This window comes from Rhinichthys klamathensis, unplaced genomic scaffold (genome assembly GCF_029890125.1).
Source record: "Rhinichthys klamathensis goyatoka isolate OS25496 unplaced genomic scaffold, OSU_Roscu_1.1 h1tg000008l_1, whole genome shotgun sequence".
NCBI lineage: Eukaryota > Metazoa > Chordata > Actinopteri > Cypriniformes > Leuciscidae > Rhinichthys > Rhinichthys klamathensis.
The window spans coordinates 1,099,813-1,126,165 of record NW_026606561.1 but is presented as its reverse complement, the minus strand read 5'-3'; the positions used below and the strand labels follow the sequence as shown (position 1 = coordinate 1,126,165).

The 26,353-nt window shown below is 38.9% G+C and overlaps 1 protein-coding gene across 2 annotated transcripts in view; it reads right to left on the bottom strand.

Moving 5' to 3' along the window:
• Positions 1-517: 517 nt before the first annotated feature.
• The window catches only part of gpc5c (glypican 5c), a 145,592-nt gene continuing 119,756 nt past the window's right edge, over positions 518-26,353 (bottom strand). For both annotated transcript variants that reach the window (XM_056260411.1, XM_056260418.1), the window contains one exon: positions 518-1,944. In XM_056260411.1, coding sequence (XP_056116386.1) covers positions 1,790-1,944 — 155 coding nt within the window. In that variant the 3' untranslated portion in view covers positions 518-1,789. The remainder of the gene's footprint in view (positions 1,945-26,353) is intronic.

Below are 26,353 nucleotides of genomic sequence, written 5' to 3'. Positions count from 1 at the left end.
CTAAAGAAGCTATTATAGAAAACATTTGGCATCTCTAAACCTCTTGCATTGCTTTGCTTTAAGTTCATTATTTATAAAAGAAAGGCATTCTGCATATCTGTGGGGGTTTTAACAGCCTTTTTCTCTTTTTTTTTCATTAAACATGACAGAACATTCACGCAAACCTGCATTAAACTATTGGGGGTAAAAAACAAAACATTTTTAAAGCTAGTTTAGTGCAATTGCATAAAACTGACCGAGTATACTCCAAATGACAGAGTATATATCAAATATGTTTAATAAATGTACAGCATTAAGTTAAAGTGTGTGTTTTTTTTAGAAAGGTGGAGTACTGGGGAGGTAAATGCAGGATTTCAAAAAAATGTGTTAAGTATTTAAGGGATGTTTCGAGCCCTTTAAAGCCATGGAAGTCGTGCAAACGGGTAATGGCAAAGCCCCAGAACATTTCCAATATGCTGTAAGATTTGTGTAAATATAATTGTGTGGGCTTCAGTTAGAGCTCATGAAATAAAAAAAATAAAAATGTGTGATACTTTAGATAAACATTCGTTGTCCTATAAATTCAGCGCCAGTTCAAACTATATACATACTAAATGTGCATATTCATAGTTTCATTCAATAATGCTCTGTGTGTGGTGGTAATATCCCTTGCTTATTGTGCAGAGTGCAGACAATTTCTGTTTTCTTTTTTGTTGTGTGGTCATGAGCGACGTTTCCACAGATGCACATATTTTGTCATGCATTCCACAGTCCCAGTCGGTGATGATAACAGTTCTGATACAATAAGTCTGTGGAAAGTGTTAACACTTAAACCCCAGAGAGCACTGCTAGTCTCCCTGCCTGAGTCTTCCACAAAAATGGGGCTGTCACAGAAGGCTGGGAACATCATAAAACAACATTGAAATGTGAATTTTTTTAGGGATACAGTGTAGGGAACGTCATATGAACTGTCAGGAAATGCCCAGGTCACGTGTCTGTCACCCCAAAATCAAAAGAAGGAAATAAGAAATTAGATTTTGGATTAAGACCATAATGCTTATTATTATTACTACTCTGTCTTTCTTTTTGCATTATGACAGTATTGGCAATTAACATGACCATGACAATTAACTCCAATTCAACAATTCTTAGTAGCCTACTACTGTAATACAAAAAAATAATAAAATAGTATAAAATAAAATAAACTTAGTAGCATGCTAAAGTTGCAACAAAAAACATAAATGTATATGTATATATATTAGCCACATTTAAACAATATCCTCCTATTCTTAGAAGCCTAGTGTGGTGCAAAAAATGCTAATATATACAGTGTACATATATAATATATATTTGTATTAGTCATGGTCAGAATTATTGGCAAAAACATTTATTTCATAATATAATTTCCCCCCACTTTCAATTGTTTTACTTCAATGAAAGGTTGTATTTTTGAGAATTTTTTGATTAAAAGATAAAAAGGATAAACAATGCAGCTTATTTTTACAGCTTTCTTTGATCATATTTACTGAGGGTGCCAATAATTCTGATCATGACTGTATATATACATGATTTTCTTTGTTGTATGACAGTTATGAGAATGAATAAAACTCTCACTTTTTGCTTAAACTGTCCGTATTTAATTTTGAATTAAATAAATACAATGCCAAATTTGCGAAATGCATCATTTTAGTTATGCAATATATATTTTATTTTTTTCTTTTGATTTTTGGGGGGAATAAGAGCCTGACATTTCTTTATGATGTTCACCCGTGTGCATATGATCTTTGTGTGTGTATGTGGTGGTGGCCTTTCAGATGAAGGGCCACTGCAGCCCCAGAGCGAGGATGATGATGATGAAGCTGGCCGTGGAAAGAGACGCATCAGATGAAGGGTTTTTCTGGGTGATGGGCGAGTCCTGGGAAGAGACCTTTACTGGCGTTGTGGATACATCAGCTTCTGTAAGAGCTGGAAAAGAAAGAGAGTGAGAGATCGTGAGAGAGAGCAACAACAGTACAGTCACATGTCCGACATGGTGTCTCATTGTTGAGTCAACAGTGTCTTGTCAGGAAGTTAAATAGACAGATATAAATGTGAGAGATTGAGTCTTTCTTGGCGTGTGTGTGTGTGACAAGATTTTTGCTGAGTCCCAATTCACCTATTTATACTGTGCCCTAATGTACTGTTTTAAGAAGTGTGTAGCAGAATAGTATAGGCAAGCTTTGGTTCATCCTGTCACCGTTTAAACTGGCCTGTCAATCATCTGGTCACAGTTAAAATCCTCCACATTCAATGTAATATATAATGTGGATAACACTGAATAAATATCTTTTCATCTGGTTAGATGCTGATTATTATTATTAAACCTCTTGTCTTAACCGTCGATCTCGCACATCTGCCATGTTTGTGGTTTTTAACATTTTCTATTCGTGTTTGTATTTCTGATCGAATCCTCGTCCAAGGTGCCATGGGTTGTAGGCAGTGCAAGCCGTAAGATCTGCACTTCAGATTCGAACCGAAAAAAGAAGACCATGTGGGTATCTTTGGAATACTCATTTCAACATACTACGATTTGGGACGCACTATTCTATTTTGAATACTCTTTAAGACGGATAGTATACGAATTGGGTGAATGCAGCATGTATCTTTATATCACATTAAAACCTCGCCTCCTCCCATTACCCAGAATTCCTCTGTGCTGCTGACTTCAGCACTTACCTTGCCTGATCCTGTCAAGGTGAAATGTTTTGTAGCTCTGTAATATCTCTTTTCTTTTGCCTGCAATCACCCTGTCTCTGTCTTCAATTTCCTTTACATACATCTCTCTCTCTCTTTATCATTAGTCTTTGTCTCTCTTTTTTTTTTACCCTTCTTAAACTCCCTGCAGCTCAACGTTTTCCCCTCTCTATAGAGCTGTTCAGTCATGATGGCAATTTGTAGGCCAGCCCGAAGGCTAATTCGCCACGGGATTCCCTCATGAATTTACTATGGGTTTTTAGAAAAGCAGTTACGATTTATGAGCGAACAAGCTCTGTGGTTAAGTTTACTTGAAGAAACTTTCACATTTTGTTATGCAACATAAATTAAACACAGTCAAAGCTCAAAAGTGAATTTTGAAGTCAGTTTGCTAAGTAACTTGAGTAGCTTTTTCTAAACTCATGTCTTGTATCGCCTCATGTGAGTGTATTTTTCACTTTAGTCATATTTATTCACATGACCACAGGAGTAAAGGGTCTCTTGAAACAAGGAAGAGGGTTCTGCCATCTAAAAACACAAATCCATACACACACCAAAGCAAATTAACACTCCAATCAAACTTTCCACCAATTCCATTGTGACAATATTGCAGGCTCTCGGACATTCTCAAGACACCTTAAGCAACTAATTATGCGGCCTAATGCGTTTGTTATTACACAGAACAATAGACAATGAGCGGTCTATCCTTGGTGAGAATAAAAGTGATTGTTCTGGTAGAGGAGAAGGCCTTGCGTGTTTTGTGAGGTGTGGATGACACTGAAGGCTTGTCAACTCTGAAACAATAGAGAATGAGACTCGATGGTCCTTACAGCATACACTCAGAAGAATGCCCAGAAGAAATCTGCAAATTACTTTCACATTTTCTGCTCGGATTTTGTGGGAAATTCTGCAGAACAAATGTAAAAATGGCAACGAGTTACACTGTTATCATTAGCTGAAAGCTAACGATAAAGGGCAGGGAATGTGTAGATCTAAAAGTACATTGTTAACATTAAAAAGTCTTTTTGCTTTCATTTATTGATATTGGCATGTATTAATATAATTTTAAATGTACTATTGTTCAAGAAATATTATTACAATTCAATTAAATCTGATACCAAGAATACCAATAGATGTACTGCTGATAATTTGAATGAGGATATTTATGAGGATAAAATGTGTAAAAATATAAAATTATAAACATTAAAAAGGCCATAATATAATATCATATAATATAATATTTTTTATGTGAAGATCGGTCCTCTCAATACAGCAGTATCAGTGTTTAAAGTATTAATATTTGAATCGATCTGCCCATCAGTTTCTATAAGTACAGATGTACATGCGAAAACATAGATTTGTCCAAACTCCCATAATTCTCTCTCTCTCACCCTGCACTCTTTTCTCCTCCATGAGGAAATAATCCAATAAATCCAAAAAATCACTTCATCCAAGCCAGCAAACATATTTGTTTATTTAAAATTTATTTCAAACAGTATTTTGCCAGCTCTGAAATGAAAAACAAACAGCTTTATGTGTGTGCTGGAAAACAACATTCATACGCAAAACAGACATGATCTCATTAGCAGCCACAAGACCAAGAACAAAAATCACCCTCTGTCACAACTCTCTTTCATGGCAATAAAGTTATCAGCTCACAATCATCATCCTGGCATGCTCAATAACAGTCTGAGAGTATAACTGTCATCATCCAAAGTGATTACAGGCTGAATCACCATCTCTGAAACTTCTCAAACGTTCTCCAGGCAAGACCTGTTTGCTCTCTAAGAGTCAAGTTCAGCCTTCATGTTCACAGGTTTCCTGCTGTGCAGGGATCAGCTTCTCTCACAACTTTCTGGTGTAGGAAAGGTTGTTGTGTGTCTTTGTGAATGTTATGTTTGTCTCTGCGTGTGAGAGAAAGGGTGTAAGGTAGACTTGCCAGTTAGTCACCAATCAGCAGGAATCCCTCACAAAACTTCAACAAAGACTTGAAGACAGAAGATTCATTTTACGAAAAAGAATTTCAAAGTTATCATGAGAAACCTAAATGCAGATAACTACGTTTGTTGGGTGGATAAAGCAAACCAGCGTCTCGCTAGTAAAGTTTTGATGGATTAGGATTGCAATCAAGGTTAAGACGATTGCGGTGACGTAGGAGTCATACAGTAAGCACGCGTGAGTCCGTTATATTGTTCGGTATCGCAACATGACTTGTCTAAAATGTAAACAAGCTCTTTGCTGTTGCATTATACACATACACAGTAAATTCTGATTTTTTTTTTTTTCATGGGTGCTTTGGTGTGCATAAATGTAAGAATTATATGGACTTCTTACTGACTTTGGCTATTTGGTGTCCCTTTGGAGTCTCCAAGTGTCCTTTTTTGGAAATAACCTTTAAAAAAGCTTGCAGAAAATACAGTTTTGTGAGAATCACCCTTCAATCTGATGGTTTACTTCGCTGGATATAGCAAATGATGACAAAATGAACAAGTTAAACACAATAAATGGTGTATACTTAATTTCACAATAAGTATGCGATTAATCGCACAAAAGAGTGTGATTATTCGGGATTCCATTTTTTTTATCTATTGGCAGCCCTAATATACATATAGCCTAAAATAAACATACACAGAAAACCACCATTATTATTTACTTTGCTTCAAACAAGATGATGTAAAGTAACTAACACCTACTTCTAGGAACAATATTTGTGATTGCTCAAATGAACTGGTTAATCAGGCTTCTGAATCATTCCACTGAAATTAACAAAGCGATTCACTAAAACAAGAGTATAATATATTTAAGAGAGATGCGTAATACATATTATTCATGTGTATTAAGATGGAAAGAGAGATGGAAAGAGCAGTGCACCAGCTCTCTGGATTGCTGTTTATCACTGTTAATCCCGCTGCACGTGTTGGACCCCTAAAATAAACACTTGTTTATCTTACAGAGCTCATAAACAGGGCACTAAAATAGCTGCACTATTTACAATTTTACTGAAATAGACCAAACTGTCTCAACAACCTGTGTATATCAGACAGAAAAGCAAAACTACAAATCTCTCGAGAGCGTGCCACATCGTCTGGTTTGCTCGCACTGGGAAAGCTCTCAAACGCGACTCTAAAAGCTAAAAAAAAAAACGACAAGAGTCAAAACACCTGCGAGCACTCTTTAAAAGCATTTGCGCTCGGGAGCAACCAAACCAGTATGGGATTTTTTCCCCTTCAATCATTTTATTTTATCCTTGGGTTTCTTCCACCTATCAGACTACCGTTTGATTTATTCTTTCCATCAATCTCTCCCTGGGTGACCTGTAAGTCCCACTGGTCACAACCTGGTTTCACTTATAAAAGTCAGTAGGAAAGAATGTCTTTAGATACTATCATTTGCTATGTACAGTAACCAAAACTGCATGTGCTGTAGACTTTGCTATACTTAAGCCACATTGGGAGGGTGCTCATTTCCAATGACTAAAAAATTATTTAAAAAGAAACAAAAAAAAAAAATGTAAGAAAGGAAAGCTTTCACTTGTATTTGGTTAAATGTTAAATGCACTGGTCGTTTAAAAAAAAAAAAAACTGAAACTTGTTGATTCCAACCACTGGGTATTTAAAGCTAGTGATTCAGATTTAACTAGGGATTACAGAGGTCACTGTTTTCATTTATCAGATTTAGACTCCAAAGCCTCGTTGGCGTGACTTGCAGCTTCACTGATTGTAAGTTGATTCAGCATTGTGGTGTTATGGTAGGAAAGACAGACAGGGAGAAAGAGGTTATGACTCAGACTAGGTGGGAACTGATCAGCATCTGATGGGAAAGATGCACACTAACCATGCATGACCTCTCACACACTCGCACAATAATTTAGATCATATAAAATTTCCATATCCATCTGTCTATATTGCTTGTGTTAGTTTAACATTTAACATTTAGTTAAATAAAGGTCACATTAAAATGATTTTCAGTGCTTCCTGTATAGATTTTATTGTTTTATCCAGAAACCCTAAAATATGAAAATATATTATTAAAGGTGCCCTAGAATGTGTTGAAATAATATTTTAATTTTGTCTCTGATATCTACATAGAGGGTATGTGGCTTATTTAAGGGCATTTAAAATGTTTTACAGGTCCATTTTCAACTCTAGAAACTGGCCCTAAAATGAAATGGTCTGTTTTTACCTTATTTGGAAGGGTCATGAATAGTAATGGGGAGTTCTGCTCTGCTCTGTTTCACTTCACACACTCTGAAATAAAAGCGTGCAAAAATAATCATACGTCAGTTGTCAAAAATTTCAAATTTTAACAAATGGACTAACGTTAGATGCCTTGTCAAATAAATAGCTTCAACTTCTGTGGTGGAGAATGTGACGTTAGCTAGAAGGATCGAGTGAGCTAACATTATCTGTGAGCAACTAAACTAACGTAGTTAGCCCCTGACGTGTTGTTGATGAAATAGACGAAAGTAAAATTATTTGACAAAAGGAAATTTACATATGTATCTATAATATTATTTTGCAGATTTATATGACAACACAGGCAAGAAATATTAACCTCAGCGTAAATACTTTGTCATACTAGCCTATTTAGTTATGTATGCTCGTTACTTGGAGTTTGCTATTTGTTACTGTACTAGGATCTTGCGCTGGATCTAGATAACACAGTGTAAATTATCGATAATAAAATCACTAGTTTACCGCTTGCGGGAATATAGTTGGAATTCCCCCCTTCTTCAGTATGAGACGCTGAGAGAAAATAAGTCCGTGGTGAAATGGGCAGAGCAAACTAACAACTTCGAATTAAACTGTTGCGGTCTCCGATTACAGATAAACATCCACCACGCCTGTTGACATTTCTTTTCTGTGGATTGGGTAAGAAAAGTCCTCACATCCCCTGCACAGCCAGGAACATAACATTTGTTTCCATGATCTGCCATTTTCCCTATGATCCTCGCTTGTCTCTTCATCTGCAGAACTTCCGATGATTCGGCTGCGCAGTTCTGCCTGGCATTGAACATGGGCTGGCATATTCAAATGGAGGCGTACATATTAATGATCCCGACTGTTGCGTCACAGTCGGTGTTATGTGGAGATTCGCCTATTTTTCAGGGGTGTTTTCAAAAACGAGATTTAAATAAAAAGGAGAAAACAATGGTGTTTGAGACTCACTGTATGTCATGTCTATGTACTGAACTCTTGTTATTTAACTATGCTAAGATAAATTCAATTTCAAATTCTAGGGCACCTTTAAAGTATGAATTCGAGTGAAATTCTTATACAAATTATGACTGTCTGATGGTTGTCATTTCCAACCCGGTCTCACGGCAAATTAACAAGGTGGCTAATTCGTACGAATTCATATGATCTCACTTGTACGAATTTGTAAAATATTTGCTAAATCAAAGGAAATTATGAGTTGCCCAATTCGTACAAATTACCTACCCCTGACCCCGCCCCTAAACCTACCCATCACTGTGGTTTAGACAAAGTGTACGAATTCGTACGAGTGAGGTTGTACGAATTAGCCGTGAGATTGTGTTATTATTAGTTTTATAATTTCATTGTAATGTGTTTGATTTGTCCCTTGTTCTGTGTTGTATTGTAAATTAGGACCCCCTCGAAAACAAGATGGTTAATCTCAAAGGGTTTATTCATCCTATTCAATAAACTTATATACACTCACCGGCCACTTTATTAGGTACACCTGTCCAACTGCTCGTTAACACTTAATTTCTAAGCAGCCAATCACATGGCGGCAACTCAGTGCATTTAGGCATGTAGACATGGTCAAGACAATCTCCTGCAGTTCAAACCGAGCATCAGTATGGGGAAGAAAGGTGATTTGAGTGACTTTGAACGTGGCATGATTGTTGGTGCCAGAAGGGCTGGTCTGAGTATTTCAGAAACTGCTAATCTACTGGGATTTTCACGCACAACCATCTCTAGGGTTTACAGAGAATGGTCCGAAAAAGAAAAAAACATCCAGTGAGCGGCAGTTCTGTGGGCGGAAATGCCTTGTTGATGCCAGAGGTCAGAGGAGAATGGCCAGACTGGTTCGAGCTGATAGAAGGGCAACAGTGACTGAAATAACCACTCGTTACAACCGAGGTATGCAGCAAAGCATTTGTGAAGCCACAACACGCACAACCTTGAGGCGGATGGGCTACAACAGCAGAAGACCCCACCGGGTACCACTCATCTCCACTACAAATAGGAAAAAGAGGCTACAATTTGCAAGAGCTCACCAAAATTGAACAGTTGAAGACTGGAAAAATGTTGCCTGGTCTGATGAGTCTCGATTTCTGTTGAGACATTCAGATGTTAGAGTCAGAATTTGGCGTAAACAGAATGAGAACATGGAACCATCATGCCTTGTTACCACTGTGCAGGCTGGTGGTGGTGGTGTAATGGTGTGGGGGATGTTTTCCTGGCACACTTTAGGCCCCTTAGTGCCAATTGGGCATCGTTTAAATGCCACGGCCTACCTGAGCATTGTTTCTGACCATGTCCATCCCTTTATGGCCACCATGTACCCATCCTCTGATGGCTACTTCCACCATGTCACAAAGCTCTAATCATTTCAAATTGGTTTCTTGAACATGACAATGAGTTCACTGTACTAAAATGGCCTCCACAGTCACCAGATCTCAACCCAATAGAGCATCTTTGGGATGTGGTGGAACGGGAGATTCGCATCATGGATGTGCAGCCGACAAATCTGCGGCAACTGTGTGATGCCATCATGTCAATATGGACCAAACTCCCTGAGGAATGCTTCCAGCACCTTGTTGAATCTATGCCACGAAGAATTGAGGCAGTTCTGAAGGCAAAAGGGGGTCCAACCCGTTACTAGCATGGGGTACCTAATAAAGTGGCCGGTGAGTGTATATTGCGTTGTCATTTCTGTCACAACCACCAATTTTGTCAAGCTTTGTGAACAGAAAATTTTTTATGGTGAGGCATGTCTAATCAAGCTGGAATTTTACCAAATTACGCAAAGAGTACTTAATGTGTGTTATGCGCAACATACTTCTGTATTCTGTAAAACAGTCCGCTTTGCTTCTGGTTTGGGTCTTTTGCATGTCCTTTGTTAAATATAGAGCCATTTTACTCAAGATGCCTTCAAAGGAGCGAGTAAAAACGAGCATAACCGATGTCCATTGCAGACTGATATCAAAAAGTTGTTTTATTTTTATTTTTCTCACTTTATTTTTATTTATTTTTATTTTTCTCACAGATATTTATATCGAATGAAACCCCAACAATAAAAGGAACTATCTAGGTTAGCTGATTACTTTAAAAGTCCATAGATATCACAGTCAGTTCGTACTGCCGTTAACACTTTCTCAGACAAGCGAATGCAATGAGACCAGTTTGTTCATGTGACATTCGGCATAAAGCTGGTAAACTATAGCCTGACTATGTCAGACTTTGTACTTCCGCTCAATTTCAGTTCGCTTCTGTACTCAGTCTGAGACATCGACATGTCTCTCAGTTTTCCTCCGGCCTGATAACAGCCGGCCAATCAACGAACAGAGGGCCGTGACGTAGACGCTAAGCACCGAGTTTAAGATTGGGGAAATCGAAAACGACCGCGGATATGGAGACACGGGATACAATTCGCTCTGTTGTGGAGAATATTCCCGGCATTTGCAAACTGAAGCCCGAACAAGAAGAGTTTTGTTAAACATTTTGAATGGAGGTGATGTTGTGGCCCTACTCCCGACAGGTTTTGGGAAAAGTTTAATTTATCAACTATTACCGATCGTCAGCGAGAAACTGGGCAGGCCGAAGGCCGACAAGGCGATAGTTGTGATTGTGTCCCCCTTGGTTGCACTCATGGAGGATCAGGTTAAGGAGGCAGCAAAACTCGGTCAGCCATGTTCACTCCGGTATTTCACTCGATGGTTTCGTTTTCGCATCATACATGTGTTTACAGTGGAAGTTTGATGCGGCTGAGCTGGCGAATAACACATGTCATAACCAGACGTTATGTGATTGGCTTACGGGTAACCAATGACTTTATACTTCAGACAAGCGCCGCCGCCCCACACCCCCCGAGAAAGAAAACACTTTTCAATTATGCCATGCCAGACTCTGTCTACGAAGCAAAGCGAAGTAGCAGAGTTTGGTATTGCCAGGTAAGCTATGCTATTAAATCAAATGACACATTTTTGGCATCAAAAGTGCCCAAAGGTAGACCAGTATCAATACAGTGTTTTTAAAGGCATCACTTCATTGATATTTCTCAAACTATAACTTAAACACAATTTTGTTTCTGCCTTGCAAGGACTGCTATTTCCTTCAGTAAATGTCAATCAGGTTCCAATTTTAGCTCAATTGTAATTATTATTCCAAATCAATTTTGAATAACTTCTGAATGTTTCCTTTTTGCTAAATAGCCCAATTTCTGATTGTCTCCCCATGTCTCTGATAGGTACAGTAATTTTCTGCTCATTACTAGCCTGGGAAAACCCAGACAACTTCCGGCAAATTTAGATTTGCTGTGAAAGTTAGTCTGGCAAAGAGCTCATTCAAGCTCATTTCCAATCCGTCGAAATCGAGGCACTAATCAGAAACGTTGGGGCGGGTTTACACGATGACGACAGCGCTGGGATTTTGAAGCAGATTTTGTAGCCTACATTACAAAGATGGATGCCGCCGTCGAACATCACTCGTTCGAATCAGCTATCGCGTCTGTTATAAGCGATTTGAGCGTTTCCTTTTTGTTAAAAACCGAGCAAAGAACAACACTCGGAGATGTTTCTCCGCCGCTCTGCATACGTCATCTCCTTCATCGCTCTGATTGGTTTTAGGTCTATCCGCGACGTCCGTTGGTGACGCCCCTCTGGAAATGATTTGTCTATGACGCTTTGCCAGACCATAACTCAGTTACAACTGATAATGGTCTGGTTTTAACCAGGCTAGCTCATTACAGGAGCTGTACTGATGCTGGTCAAGCATTCAGGCGATCAATAAAACAGCCATCCCTGAAGGACCCCAATTATCAGACGACACTTTGGACAGTAGCCTAAGGAGTGCATACAAACTAGTAACAAGAGTCTAGCTGATTTAAAAATAACCAACCAATTATATCATAAACTACCCCTAATAAATATAATTATTTATTCAGAGCAGATAGGAAAATGTTTTTTTTTATGATCTATTAAAGTGTTACTATGAAACATTGCAAATGTTATCATTATTAGTCATATGACAAAATTGCTTACCAAACACTTAAAGTGCCCCATTATGCTTTTTGAGGTATAACCTTTCATGTAGTGTTTAATATAGCTGTTTGTGAATGCAAAATGCACAATAAATGAAGTTATTGTCTCCTGAAAGAAAGAACCAATTCTGAAATGCCTGAAATGAGTCGTGAGTAATTCCAGTCTTACTTCCTGCACAAACCTATGTATGTTTGTAACACATTTGCATAATGCCCGCCAATGTTCTTCATTGGCTGCCTGAGAACAACGTCTACTTAGACGTTGCCCTCAAACAGTGTAGATAGCTGAAGCCTGGAGGAGTTTGGTTAGTGTTGGCGATATTTCGATAAGACGCTGTTTTCTGCGCTGCGAAAGCTAATCCACTTTGCATGCACTTCCAAAGGATGAGGACTTAAGTTTGAATTAATACGCTAAAACCGACGCCATCGTTACTGTTTGCATCACTGTATAGCAAGTGCTGAGGAAGATCTGGAGCTGAAATCAATGTACGGTAATGAGCTTATAGTTTCCAACACGCACTGTAAGAGGTAGACCAATCACAACAGACTGGGCCATCTGACCAATCAGAGCAGAGCAGGCTCTCGGAAAAGAAGGGGTTCAGAGAGACTGAATCCTTTATCGAACCGTTTCAGACATTATGAGAAAAGAGATCATTGCTGCAATGTATATTAAGAGAAAATGAAAGTGTTTTTCGAACTTGGATGGATGTAAAGTGACTGTAGGAGACTTTCAAAAGAAAATTAGGAACCTTTAAAATTGCATATAGGGGCAGTTAAAGCAATCTTTTTAATCACGTCATGGCAAACTGAAAAATAAAACCTGGTTATTTTGGAATTGGCATACTAAGCACTGTTTACATACACCCACACACTTCACATACAAATGTATCCCGACTGCAAAACGGCAACTTTCACAACTGCACAACTTTTTGAAGTAAAGAATTCAGTAAAAATGTGCTTTAACAAAAAAAATAAAAATAAAATATAGGGTCCACATTTCTGCTTTTACATTCTGTTAGTGTGTCTAAATTGAACAAATTCATCAAGGACTGTAACAAAAGCCCCTATGAGGAGATGTGAAGGTGTTCTCCATCACTGACTGTCCTTACGAGCTATAATGAGCATATTTCACACGGATTTGTTTATTCTGTTCTCAAACTGCAGGCATTGTGACCATTTAAACAGGAGGTTGACCTTCTGTTGCCTGGCAATCCACCTTTATAGAGCAGCCCCCTCGCTCTGATAAAGAGCATTCAGCAGAAGCATAATAAAGGCCAATGAGAGTGAGAGAGAGTAGAGGGGAGAGAGAGACAGTAGAGGAATAAAGGCTACAAAAAGTGAGAGGTAAAACAAAAAACATTTCAATTTAATTAATGCTGCCCAGTAGATCCACTTTGCATATAGTTTTTTACAGAATAAAGAATCAGAACAAAGTATTGTCCACACTGCAGCTTATTCTGGCTAAGAACCACTCACTTATAAAGGACGATGATATCTGACTGACATGTAAAACGAACCAACATGTCTTTATATGGTGTTTAAGGATGGGTAATTCTGCAACATATAACCCAGAGAGAGATATACTGTACAAATCTCATTTACTTGCTAAAGTGTCTCTAAGTTTCAATGCCATTAATCTTGCTAGCTTTGTAAATCAGCTGTGAGTCAGCAACTATTACCATTGAACACATTTGAGCAAATTTCAGTTAAATGCACATACGCTACCATTCAAACCAGTTGAAATAAGTTGTTAATATTTTTGTGGAAACTGTGATGCTTTTTTTCCAGGAATTTCTGATAAATAGTTCTAAAAGACAGCATTTTATATGAAATAGAAATCGATTTAAAAAAAATAAACGTCCTTACTAGCACTTTTGATCAATTTAATGAGTGCATGCTGAATAAAAGTATGAATAAAAAAAAGTCTTAACGACCCCCAAACTTTTGTACGGTGTTGTATATGTATTGTGAAAATCACTATACAAATAAACATGACATTTTTCAAAAGGCCAGATTTACGAACAGCTTCCGCCAGCGCAAACCCTCTTTTGGCGTTAAAAAACTACTGTCAGGATTTACTAAAGACACGCAGTGAAAACTAGCGCTGAAAAGGTGTGGACAGGGTTATTTTTGTGACTGACCTTATTGCATATGCATTTATAGGAGTTTCCCTTTCAGATACAACATTTATGAGAGGAGAGTATATCATTCAAGGTGATTTACTAAGGTTTAGGCTAGTCAATTTACTAGTATTTGCGCCAGTACCTAACGCCCCCCAAAAAAGCATGTCTTAAACCAGACGTTAATTTGCACAGTTCTTGGTAGATTGCGTAGGCCATTATGGAAATGATCTGGCTGTGTCTGTGTTCTAAGGTGCGCATCTTCAGTGGATCACGCGCAGAACTTTCCACTCCCATCGGCGCTTTTTTGGTTTTGAGCTCTCGCGCTACTTTGTCCCGAATAGTAAATCTGGCCCATAGCCTATTACAGTTAGACATATTTGTCAATTTGCAGATTATCACCAACAAAAACTCTAATAGACAAAAATAATTAGTAGTTAAGAACATAAAGAACTGCTCTCAGAGCTAAACACTAGACATGTGCAGCTGTAAAAGCTCTTATTGATTTCTGTGAACGTACACTTGTGTTTGTGTGACTGAGCGAGAGAGAAACGTGTTCACAATGACTTCTGTAAACACAGTCAGTTACCACAGTCCTCTCCACAGTGATGCGGTCAGACTGGGTCAGAGCTACATGTAGGAGGACTAAACCACTAGCAGAGGTCACAAAAACAACACCCACACACACGCATCATTTGTGCAATCACTGAAAAAGACAGCGGTCAACTTCCCACTGACCCACTTAAAAACAAAACTGTTAGTCAAGTATTTAATAAATTATACAACAAAAGTGAGCAATATGACCCACTTCATTACAATCAACGAAGCTGTCACAGCAGATTTCATGCGACTGTTGGAGCCTTGCAGCCCAGTTTCGGCACACTGACTGTCCACATCAGCTCCGGACTCTCACAAACACTATAATCATTGAAGCTGTATGCACTGCAAAATATATCTCTTATTTTCACTCGGTCTACACTGTGTTCATTATAATGGATGGGTTCTACTATTATGTTGCTTGCATTGGTGTTATTGGGAAACACCATCTGCTTTACAAAATGAGCATGACAACACTGTACAGCAGATCCAAAATAATCGCAAATTAACATTACTTTTCAGTTAGGTTTTAATGCCACTAATCCTTCTCTGACTGTTTTTTAATGCCTCTTTTCAATTGGGTTATTAAACCATCTATAGATGTTATTCGATCTGCGTCATCAATGTTTGCGGCGGCCATATTGTTGACATAGAAACCACGGCAACTGTCAGTCTGTCAATTGACAAGCGAGGCAGCGTCGGCATTATCCATGGTATTATCACTGTATTTTTTTTTTTAAACAGCGTGATGGTGTGTTGTGTAATACACGGCTGTTCTAACAACAGCAATAAGAACCCCGGAGTTAGTTTTTATGCGATAAGTTACCGACTGTCAGAAAACTTGAAGGGAAGGAGAGAGAGTTGAGCCAGCGCAGGAGAGGCTAGCTAGGATAAATAGGCTAAAGTTTCAGCCAACTCCCAACAGAAAAGTCTGTTCCCATCATTTTACCACAGGTTTCACACATAATCCGTGTGCAATGCGTGTGCGGTGCGTATACGGGACAGAAGCAGGACGCGCAATACTTATATGCTGCGTTTGCAGTGCGTAACTGATCCGCGGCTGTACCACAAACACCCCGGTGCTCACTATTTTTATTTTAACACATACTCACTATTTCAACAACGTAAGCCAATTATTCCATGCATTACTTCTATATATTAAGTTGCTCAAGCAAGTGGTCAAATATGTAACCATGTACTTATATTAAAATCGCAAACATTTTAAATGAAAACTTAAAATTGACAAAAACAACCGACTCTCGTGCCTTTTCTTTTGTATTTACATTTTAATACAACAAATCTTGCATGTCACAAAGAACTTGTTTTTCCACCTCCACGAATGAGACGAGTGTCGTTCATTATCTTTCCTTGTTGAGGGAAATTGTAGTTTGTATACGTTACGGATCCTGTACGAGATAGTTATAAATATCCGGATAAGTTACGGCTGGCAATACGGACGGATCTTTATTTAAGCTTGATTGGTGTGGACCCACATCAAATAATAGCATTATCTTCTCTTGATACCGACGAGATGAAGCCAGGCTACTGCTCCCCTCAACTCAAATCTGCGCGCGGTAAGGGGCAGCAGGACCATAGACAGCAGGACAGATGTCATGTCAACAATATGGCCGCGGTTAGCTACTTCCGGTGTTTGCGAATAAGGTCTATAGATAAGACTGCTTAAAACTCAGTCTTTACGACTGTGTGTTACTGATAGGCCTAGATTAATGTGCAATGGACAAAAGGTCTGTGATTGGTTGAAATGCTCAAGTGCTGCAAAAATTTTGTAAATTGGGAGATGGAAAAAATACAAATCAATAAGTAGTAAACACTGCTCACTTTTGGGTAATCGTGGCAGTCATAATTATTAAGGATGCTCCCATATTTAAAATACTGGTCGATGACTAATACATGGCCACTATTCCATATAATTCTACTACTTAACTAAATCAATTTAAAATAAAATAAACAAAAAATTGTAATGCGTTGTTTTAAATGCTACGTGTGAAATCACGACATTATAATGTGTATGAAAACATTTATATTTATTTTGAGATTTGCTAAAGATTACATTTAACAGTATTATTAATTACTATAGTGTTTTTAAAGATGAACTTTTAAGTGACTATTAGACGATGGCAAAGGTAATCTAAATGTAAAAATAAGAAAATACACAAATATCCATGTATGATATAATTGTGATTATTTATCTGATTAATTGTACAGCCTATTATTCTTATTTAAGGCAAGAGGCGATAACATACTTCCCCAGTTGATTAAACACAAGAAACACTAAACTTACATTAAGACAACTGTTTTCTGAAATGTTATGCAAAATGTGCAAATGAGTCAATCTAATTAGATATGCACTCATTAAACAGAAATCTAAACACTGGGAAAAGATGTGTAATAAAACAGTGTAATGAAACAAACACTTAAATGTGTATTTTGTATGTTTTCTTTCCACTACTTAAAAAGAAGAAAAGTTATGGGAGAAAAAAAAACCCCAAACTGACCAGTGCATGAACAAAAAAACAAATGGATTTGCCAGTAGTGACTTGCCTTAAATTGAGTCCATAACACAAGGCAATAGCCTGGTTTTGTGATGTTTGAGAGTTAATTATACAAGCAAACAGCTGAATAAAGTACAGGATATGACCAAAGATGAGTCCAAACATTCCCTAAGCATGGGTAAAGTAAAACTAATGAGCTGTGTGTACTGTATGCTCTGTGAAAGCTGTATGAGTGTGAAAGAAAGTGGTGCTCTGTGTCAAGGAAGATGCTGGAAAATACAGGAATTGTTGACCTGAGGTTATCTCTCCATTTAAGATATATTAAACAGTCTGCAGGGAGCCATCTCAGTAGATTAGCACATCATAAACACCCCCAAAAACCTCCAACAATGAGTGAGAAAAAGATTTGGGATAGTTATAGTACCTCTTCCCAAAAAGCCACATTATTTGAGGTACCATGTCCGTAGTGGAAATGGTGTGGATTGTGTTACACCCCAAAGTTTAATATATATGGTTAGGGGTTTGTTCAAATCCACAAAACATGGTGAAGTTTTGTCACAAACCCAGAGCAGATCCATCACTCACACGCCATATAAACATTTCTCTTTGTGGGCAAATGTTTTCATTCGAGAGTGTGTTTCTGGATACACTCGAAGAACATTTCCGCAAAGAACTACATCCCTAATGGGATGTAGATATTTCAAACATCAAAACAACACTCTTTGTCCATAATGAGGAACCCCACTCTCACGGTTTTTAAAGGGGGAAACAAAGACAAAACAAAACATACAAGGCTTGTGGGATTTCGGGCAGTCCGTGCATGTTTGTGCGGTGGGAGAGAGTTTTTCTCAAACCCAGCCGTTGTTTTTCTGCTATAATCCACAAGTTCTGAGAAGGTGCTTCCCAGCTGTGGTGGCTGCCTGAAGGGGAACATTCCGGGAACATTCAGGGCTGTGTCCAGGATATGGGCAGCTCTCGTCCGCCTTTCCGAGCTTAGGTCCCAATCCGACGGATTACATCTGGGTCTCTCGCCCCTGCACGCACGTACCTCTCAACTCCATGCGATGACAACAAACAGAAAGAAAGAGAAAGAAAAACTGGTGGCTGTTTCATTATCTGGTGTGGTAATGGCTGAGGGGATTGAGCTAGACAGACACTGTAACCATGCACAACTGGTTTCACAGTGTGTTGTGATTTTAAGGGAAAGACCCCTGGCCTGGCCTGGCCTGTTTGACAGATGTGGACCCAAGTAAGGACGGATATTGCAACCAGTCTTAGCAATTTCCCGGCCCGCTTTCATCTGTGATCCACAGCAGAGACTCAACAGGTCCTTGGGCCAAGGTGGCCCTGCACACACTGCCTTAAAGAAATAGCTTGGCCAAAAATCAAAATTTGTTCATTTACTAACCCTCATGTGGCTGTCAAAATCCAAAAAGGATAATAAAGTACCACAAAAGTATCACTAAACTAATCAAGTCTTCTAAGGTTATTTGCAGGTGATCCTTTAACTATTTGCACTTCTGGCTCTGTGGACTTTTAGAAAAAATACCGTTCTCATTAGTTTAGTTAATTTGTCTACTAACATTGTACATCAGTGGACACACACTACTGTTTAGTTTTTTTGTTTTGTTTCTAAGAAATGAATACTTGTATAAGGCAAGGACGTATTCAATTGATCAAAAGTGACATTAAAGACATTTATAATGTTAAGATTTGTTTTTCAAATAACTGCTGTTCTTTTGCTCTTGATATTAATCAAAGAATCCTGTAAAAAAATAAAAAGTATCACCATTTCCACAAAAGTATAGAATTAGAAAAATTACTTACTGTTACTTTAAATTCAAGAGCCTCGGACGATGGTATAGTGCAGACCTCAAAGACACCCAGCAACTCGAGCAACTCTGGCAGGACGTGGCTAACAACCTTAAGCAAATCAACAACACTGCACTACCAGGGAAACTGAAGCTCTGGTGTTATCAGTTTGGGCTGCTACCCAGACTCTTGTGGCCATTGACCATGTACGAGGTCTCGCTTAGCCATGCCAATCGACTGGAAAGGCTAGTGAAATCCCATTTGAGGAAGTGGCTCGGTCTTCCCAAATGCCTTAGCAGCATTGGACTCTACAGCGACGGAGCCCTGGCACTGCAAATTTCTAGCTTGGTTGAAGATTTCAAGTGTGCCAAGGTGAGACTGGATATGTCCCTCACTGACTCCCGGGACCCTGTGGTGAGAGGCACCGCTCCTACCCTAGCAACAGGGAAGAAGTGTACCCCAGCCACAGCCGTGCTACAGGCCAAATCTGCTCTTCTCCATCGTGACATGGTGGGCCACGTCCAACAAGGCAGAGGAGGCTTTGGCCTCGGAACTGTAAAACCTCTCCGGCAAAAGGCATCTGCAACCGAACGTCGAAGCATGGTGGTAGAGGAGGTGCGCTGACAGGAGGAAGCAGCTAGATGCTCCAAAGCCATAGCACAAGCCAAACAGGGTCGCTGGATGACGTGGGAGGGTGTCGAGAAGAGAAAACTCACATGGAGCGAACTCTGGGGCATGGAATCCAACAGGCTGAGCTTCATCGTCAGAGCTACGCATGATGTACTGCCCTCTCCCACAAACCTGCAGCTATGGTTTGGAAAGGACCCATCCTGCCCCCTGTGTACAACCCCTGCAACACTCAAGCACATCCTGGTTGGCTGTAGGACCAGCCTCACTCAAGGCAGATACACATGGAGACACAACCAGGTCCTCAGGTGTCTTGCCGACAAGCTTGAGTGCAAGAGGGTATGCATCAACGCTCAACCCTTCAACAACCAGGATGTGTGCCGACACCCACCATCGTTCGTCCGAGAGGGGGACAAGCTGAGGGCTAGCCCCTCAAATCCTGATCTGACCCCACTGAATGCAGCCAGGGTCTGGCAGATGCGAGTCGACCTAGATCAGAAGCTCATTTTCCCTCTGGAGATTGCAACAACCAACCTGCGACCAGACCTCGTTCTCTGGTCTAAGTCCTGCCGGCTCGCCTATATCATAGAACTGAGTTCCCTGGGAGGACGCCATCGAAGAAGCGTATGAGCGTAAGAAGCTGTGCTATTCCAACTTAGCAGCTGAGGCAGAGGACAGAGGCTGGAAGCCAGCACAACACAAAGCTCTTTAGGGAAGTTGGAGTCAGAGGGCTGGGTTACAGACAAGCCATAAAGGAACTGGCCAACCCCGCCGAGAGGACGAGCCATTGGCTGTGGCTGAAGAGGAGCGACACCACCTGGGATGCTAAGGCAAACAGATAACCGCGGGACACACACCCAGGCTTGATCAACCTGTGGTGGGCCTGTCTCAGCAGAGGGTGTATTGTGATAATTGGCCGAAACAGCCTGTGATGCTGCGGTACACAACTGATGATGTGTCCCGCTGGTAAAGCCTTATAGCAGCCATCCTTCAAGAACTTCCGAATTAGAAGTGGTGCAAACATTAGGGATTGCAACATCTAGTCCTTTTAACAAACCTTAAATTATAATCATTTTTCACAATTTTACTACTTTTCTATATTTTGATCAAATAAATGCAGTCTTGGTGAGCATAAGAGAAGTCTTAAAAAAAAAAAATAATAATCTTACTGACCGCAAACTTGCATAAGCATCACAAAAGAATTCAAATTTTTCTTTTTTTCCTGAAAGAAATGGGTGCGATCGGCTATGATATATGAGAGAAGGTTCTTCACATCAGTGACAGAAAACCTGCCATAATTTTTCATGAGGCACAAGATAATATATGCACAATCATGATTGATCAAGACCATGCCAATGCCATGCATAAGGTATGATTTATCAAAGGTATGATTTATCTAATGCATGATTTAGAGACGCAGAGCTTATAAACCCATGGTGCTTCAATATACGGATATTTTGTGGAACATCTCAGCTGGCATGTGTTTTTTTAACACACAAATGACAGAGGTCAGCACTTCTGTCAAAAAAGGCAGGATTTTCAGACTCAACAGGAGGAAGCAGGCACTCAGAGCGTGACTACACAACATCACATAACACTAATGCTTCTGACTATTCTGCAAAATGCACCAGTCCAACTGCATGCCCACGTCAGCATCTCAGCGTTGCACATGAGATGTGCAAAACCAAGTGTCAGATTCTTTAGTTAGCCCTGAGTTTGCACATTTTGGGTTGCAAAAAGAGACTTTATGTGCCAATTTACAAAACATGCACAATATCACCCTAGAACAGCACCATCTTACGTTAGAGACAGTCCATCTGTACAGTAACCTGGCTGTATTATATGTATTTTACAGGACTGTATTTGTATATTAAAATAGTTTGTTTTGTAAACGTGTCCAACAAATGTGTCAACCTAATAATGGAGCTACAGTGGTGTTTACTGTGATTTTTTACAGAGGAACTTATCAATTAAATGTTTGCCGGCAAGTGCATTATCAAATTAGCATTATTGACTATATTCTGGAAAAAGATATTAAGATGTTGGATTTAACATAACTTAACACAAATCTCCCTAGTCAATGGGGTGCAAATCAAACAGGTACTATGGTATGTTTTTGTAAATTTTTTTGTCATATTTCTACAACACCATGTAGTGTGATTGCAGACAAGAAAAAGACAGGTGTGTGTGTGTGTGTGTGTGTGTGTGTGTGTGTGTGTGTGTGTGTGTGTGTGTGTGTGTAATTGAGAGGGCTCGATGGTCATTAAGGGGCTCATTGGTCATTAAGGTCGCTTTGGGATCTCATTCACAGTCTGGGCTAATTAAAGACCCGTTAAATTGTTCACTTGGGAATATGACTAAGCACTTTCCCAGACATAGAAAATTATGATTAAATAGAAGTCACAAATGGGCTGCATCCAGTGGCCTTTCAGCCTGATCTGAGACCGTCGCTTTTCAAAAAAAAAAAAAAATTTGCATTAAGACGTCTGTAAAGGGGCCCGTTATATATATATATATATATATATATATATATATATATATATATATATATATATATATATATATATATATATATATAATTTATTTTAATCACTTGCAACTTCTTGGATCATCTGAAAGTGAGATTATCGGATATTATCTGTAGTTCGTCCTACAAAAACAACACAACAGAAAGCCTGGACAACAGCAAATCAGGATCCCTGATTCTCAGTCCCTGCAGGTAACTAACTAAATAAAATACATTTCTTGAGAACTGACCTTGCGTAGGATGACACAATAAACCAAATCAGTCAGTACCTGAAAAAACAAACACTGTCATATTCACATTTATATATTGGGTCTCATATTTTATTTTATCCATTCAAGCTATAAAAGGTGTGCTGACCCAATAATAAAGAAACTCATGCTCTTTTTCATTATTGCCACTTTGCTTAGGGCATTTGAAAGGTACTATAAATAAAAAGAGCTATTATACAAATACACAATAATATAATAAGATTATAATAATGATAAAACTTTAGTTTAGGGCCCAATTCTCACTATCAACTATAGTTGCTTACTAACATGCATATTACTAGGATATTGGCAGTTTATTAGTATTTATAAAGCACATATTAACGACTTATTCTGCAAGACGATATACTACATCCCTAATCCTACCCAATACCTAAACTTAACTACCTTCTTAACTATTAATAAGCAGTAATAGTTAAAAGTCATAGTTAATAGTTAGTTAATAGTGAGAATTGGACCCTAAACTAAAGTGTGACCATAATTAATAATAGCCTAATTATTATAATACTTTTTTTTATATAATAGTTCCTTTCAAAAGTTTGGAAACACCCTAGCCAAGGTGGCACATTTTTTATTTTGTTTTATAAATATGCATATTTAGTATATTTTATATATTTAGTAGATATAGCAGATATTTTTTAAATACGTACCCTTCAAAAGTTTGCAAATATATATACACATGATTATGCTATCATTGCAATTTACACATTTACTACTTAGTGAAAGCACATATACAAAAATACATTTTAATCAAATATCTTTACTGCAGTTCTACAATGATGGGCAACCAAATGCACAAGAGAGATCAAGCAGCGAGTGCCAACACACAAAATGAAGCCACCAACTAATGAACTATCTAGGCTTCAACCATCTAACTACCATCAGAAGCTAGTTCTGTATGGATTTTCAAGCACAAAACTGTAAAGAAAATATATGCATGTAGGCTGAATCTGAAAGGCACTTTAAACCAAGTTGCAACAGGCTCAATTTCCACCGAACATGATGATAGCAGTCTTCAGAAATCTTTGGAGACATCAGCGCATGCATGCTTTTCTTCATGTCTTTAGACAGAGCTCTGAGCCCATCAACAGCACAATCACGTAAATAAGGTTGTCATAGAAACGTGGCCTTTACCACAATTAGAAGGAGTGGGACGGATCACGCAGCAGTGGGAAGTGAGAGACGCATGTGGAGCGGGTTGGCCTATCAGTTAGCTGGTGTCAATCACAGGCACGCTGCGGGCAGCCGGCGGGCGCTCTGAGCTGAATGCCGCTGGCGAGGGAGGAATCAATAATCGCAGACAGAGAGAAACAGAGAGATACACAGGCGATGTATGAAGGTGGCAGGTGAACGACTCACACACACAGGTTATAGGACATACAAAACACGTATAGACATACATACATACACCTGCTGATTTCTGTGATGGATGAAGCCTGACATTAATGTAGATCAGCCAGAAACAATCCACCTGTCACATCACACATATAGGAGGGAAAGAACATCTCGCCATCTGTTTTGAGAAAGTATGCAGTTCATTAGGAACCCATTTTGTAAAAAAAAGTTTCTTGTCAAGGAGTTTGGTTAGGAACCTGTCTACTTTTATTAATATTTTGAATGAGCTTGTGTTAATGTATTATTTTCTTTTTTTGAACCAAGAGAACCGAACTACACGTGTGAACACACCCTTAGTCAGGCCAACATTTTATATGCTTTTCTATAGTTAAAATCAGAGTCATACCAATTTCAATTCATACCTAACATTCACATTTGATTTGCAATTCACAACTGTTTGCCATTCAATTCAAATTGAACAGATAATTCAAATCAATGTGCCAATGTCTCTAAATGTGGTTTATTATTGTCTGTTGTACATTCACGTTACTCTACATTAAAATAAGGTTGATAGGAATGGCTGTATCTTTAAAAGAAAAGTTGCTTGTGATTATCCTTATTTGTAAGTCATATCGGATAAAAGAATCTGTTGAATGAATAAATGTAAATCACTATTATGCCTAGACACATTCCTCATTCAGTCCACTTCCTATGCCATCTCATTTCAGTTTGTCCAAAGCATCAAAACTCAGTCCCTTCTTCCAGATCCAGTCACTGAGGCCCTCTCAGAACCGCTGTTGCCACATTAACGCTGGTTGCTAAGAGACCCAAAAGATTCCGGAATCCCCATGTGCCCCATCCAAGCCCACAGCCATTTAGATGGAGTTCTGCTTTCCCAGCTTCGGTTACTGAGGGAAGGAAATTGGTATTTTGGAGGAGAGGAGAGTACCAGAATGAGAGAGAGAGAGAGAGAAAGCAGAAACACTTAGCTGAAAACATCCCACAATCCATCTTCTGCCATGGTAGCCAAATAGTCAAGCCCATAAACAAAGACAACATGAAGAGTGATCAGCAATAATGAGCTGTTTGAACTGGCCGCTGGCCTTCTTTTGGCCCAACAAAGTAATAAAACAGTTGAAAAGCGACCAGACAAGCGGAATGACTGCGAATAGCGAAGAGAACGAGGCACTTCAACAGTGATTGCTCATTGAAAATGTTGGCCGTACTGCTTCTTGGAAATTCAGCTGGTAGAAACCTGCACAAGAATAAAACATTGGCAGAAAACGGTCCACAATAGCTAATTCTGAATGAAATGCAGTTTTATTTTTCAGATGGAAGAACAAAAGCAGAGCCATGATGAAGCTATCTGAAGTGCATGCCATCTCTGGTCATGTTATGGAACATTTCTCATCACGTCATGCTCAGCGGTTATCCAATAATTGCTAAACTGGTGGTGTGTCAGCAGTGGCGGATGTTAAGCTTTGGCTGGAGCTTGTCCACAAATTCCACTGAAGTTATAAATCAGTGATGGGTCTGATATGTGGCATCCGTTCCTGCGCAACACAAACAAAACTCCATTAAACAAGAGACGCCCCACCACTCACAGAATACTAAACGCGAGGATTAGGAAGGTAAATAAAGAGCAACGTGTTCTTCTGCCTCTCAATCTGACGGATGGTGGACCTGATGTGGTTTTGCTGAGAATGAATCACAACGCCCCACAATCACAACACTCGGTACCGCCTGACATGTTAGCATCATTGTATCCACAACCTTAATGTGATTTGCAACAACATTCCTATCAAACAATTCAGGTTCAGGTTTGGAGTTAAGGTCATCACGGACATTTGAATCATCATTCATTCCACTAGGATTTCATGGGTTAGTTATGGTTGTGAATATATACTGACAGACACGACAATTTTAGAAGGCTAAATCTTATGTTTTAGCTTATGATTGTTTGATAGAAATGTTTGCAGGACCAACAAAAGATGTTAATCAAGGAAAAGCAGAATGAACGGCATGCGTAACCCATTTCGCTTATGTAATGCAAATGTTTCCAAGTGAAACGGGATGTTCAACAACAAAAAAAGAAAAATATACATAAATATATAAATAATAATTTTATCAAATTGGACAGTTAAAAGTTGCAGTTTCATAACAAAATGGAGCCAATGGACTAAAGATCAGTTATTATAACAATTATTTTTTAAATCTATTCTTATTTTAATTTCCATACTAAAATATTATTTTAATTAGTTAAAATATACATACAGAACCATTATTTTATATATATACACTCACCTAAAGGATTATTAGGAACACCTGTTCAATTTCTCATTAATGCAATTATCTAATCAACCAATCACATGGCAGTTGCTTCAATGCATTTAGGGGTGTGGTCCTGGTCAAGACAATCTCCTGAACTCCAAACTGAATGTCAGAATGGGAAAGAAAGGTGATTTATGCAATTTTGAGCGTGGCATGGTTGTTGGTGCCAGAGGGCCGGTCTGAGTATTTCACAATCTGCTCAGTTACTGGGATTTTCACGCACAACCATTTCTAGGGTTTACAAAGAATGGTGTGAAAATGGAAAAACATCCAGTATGCGGCAGT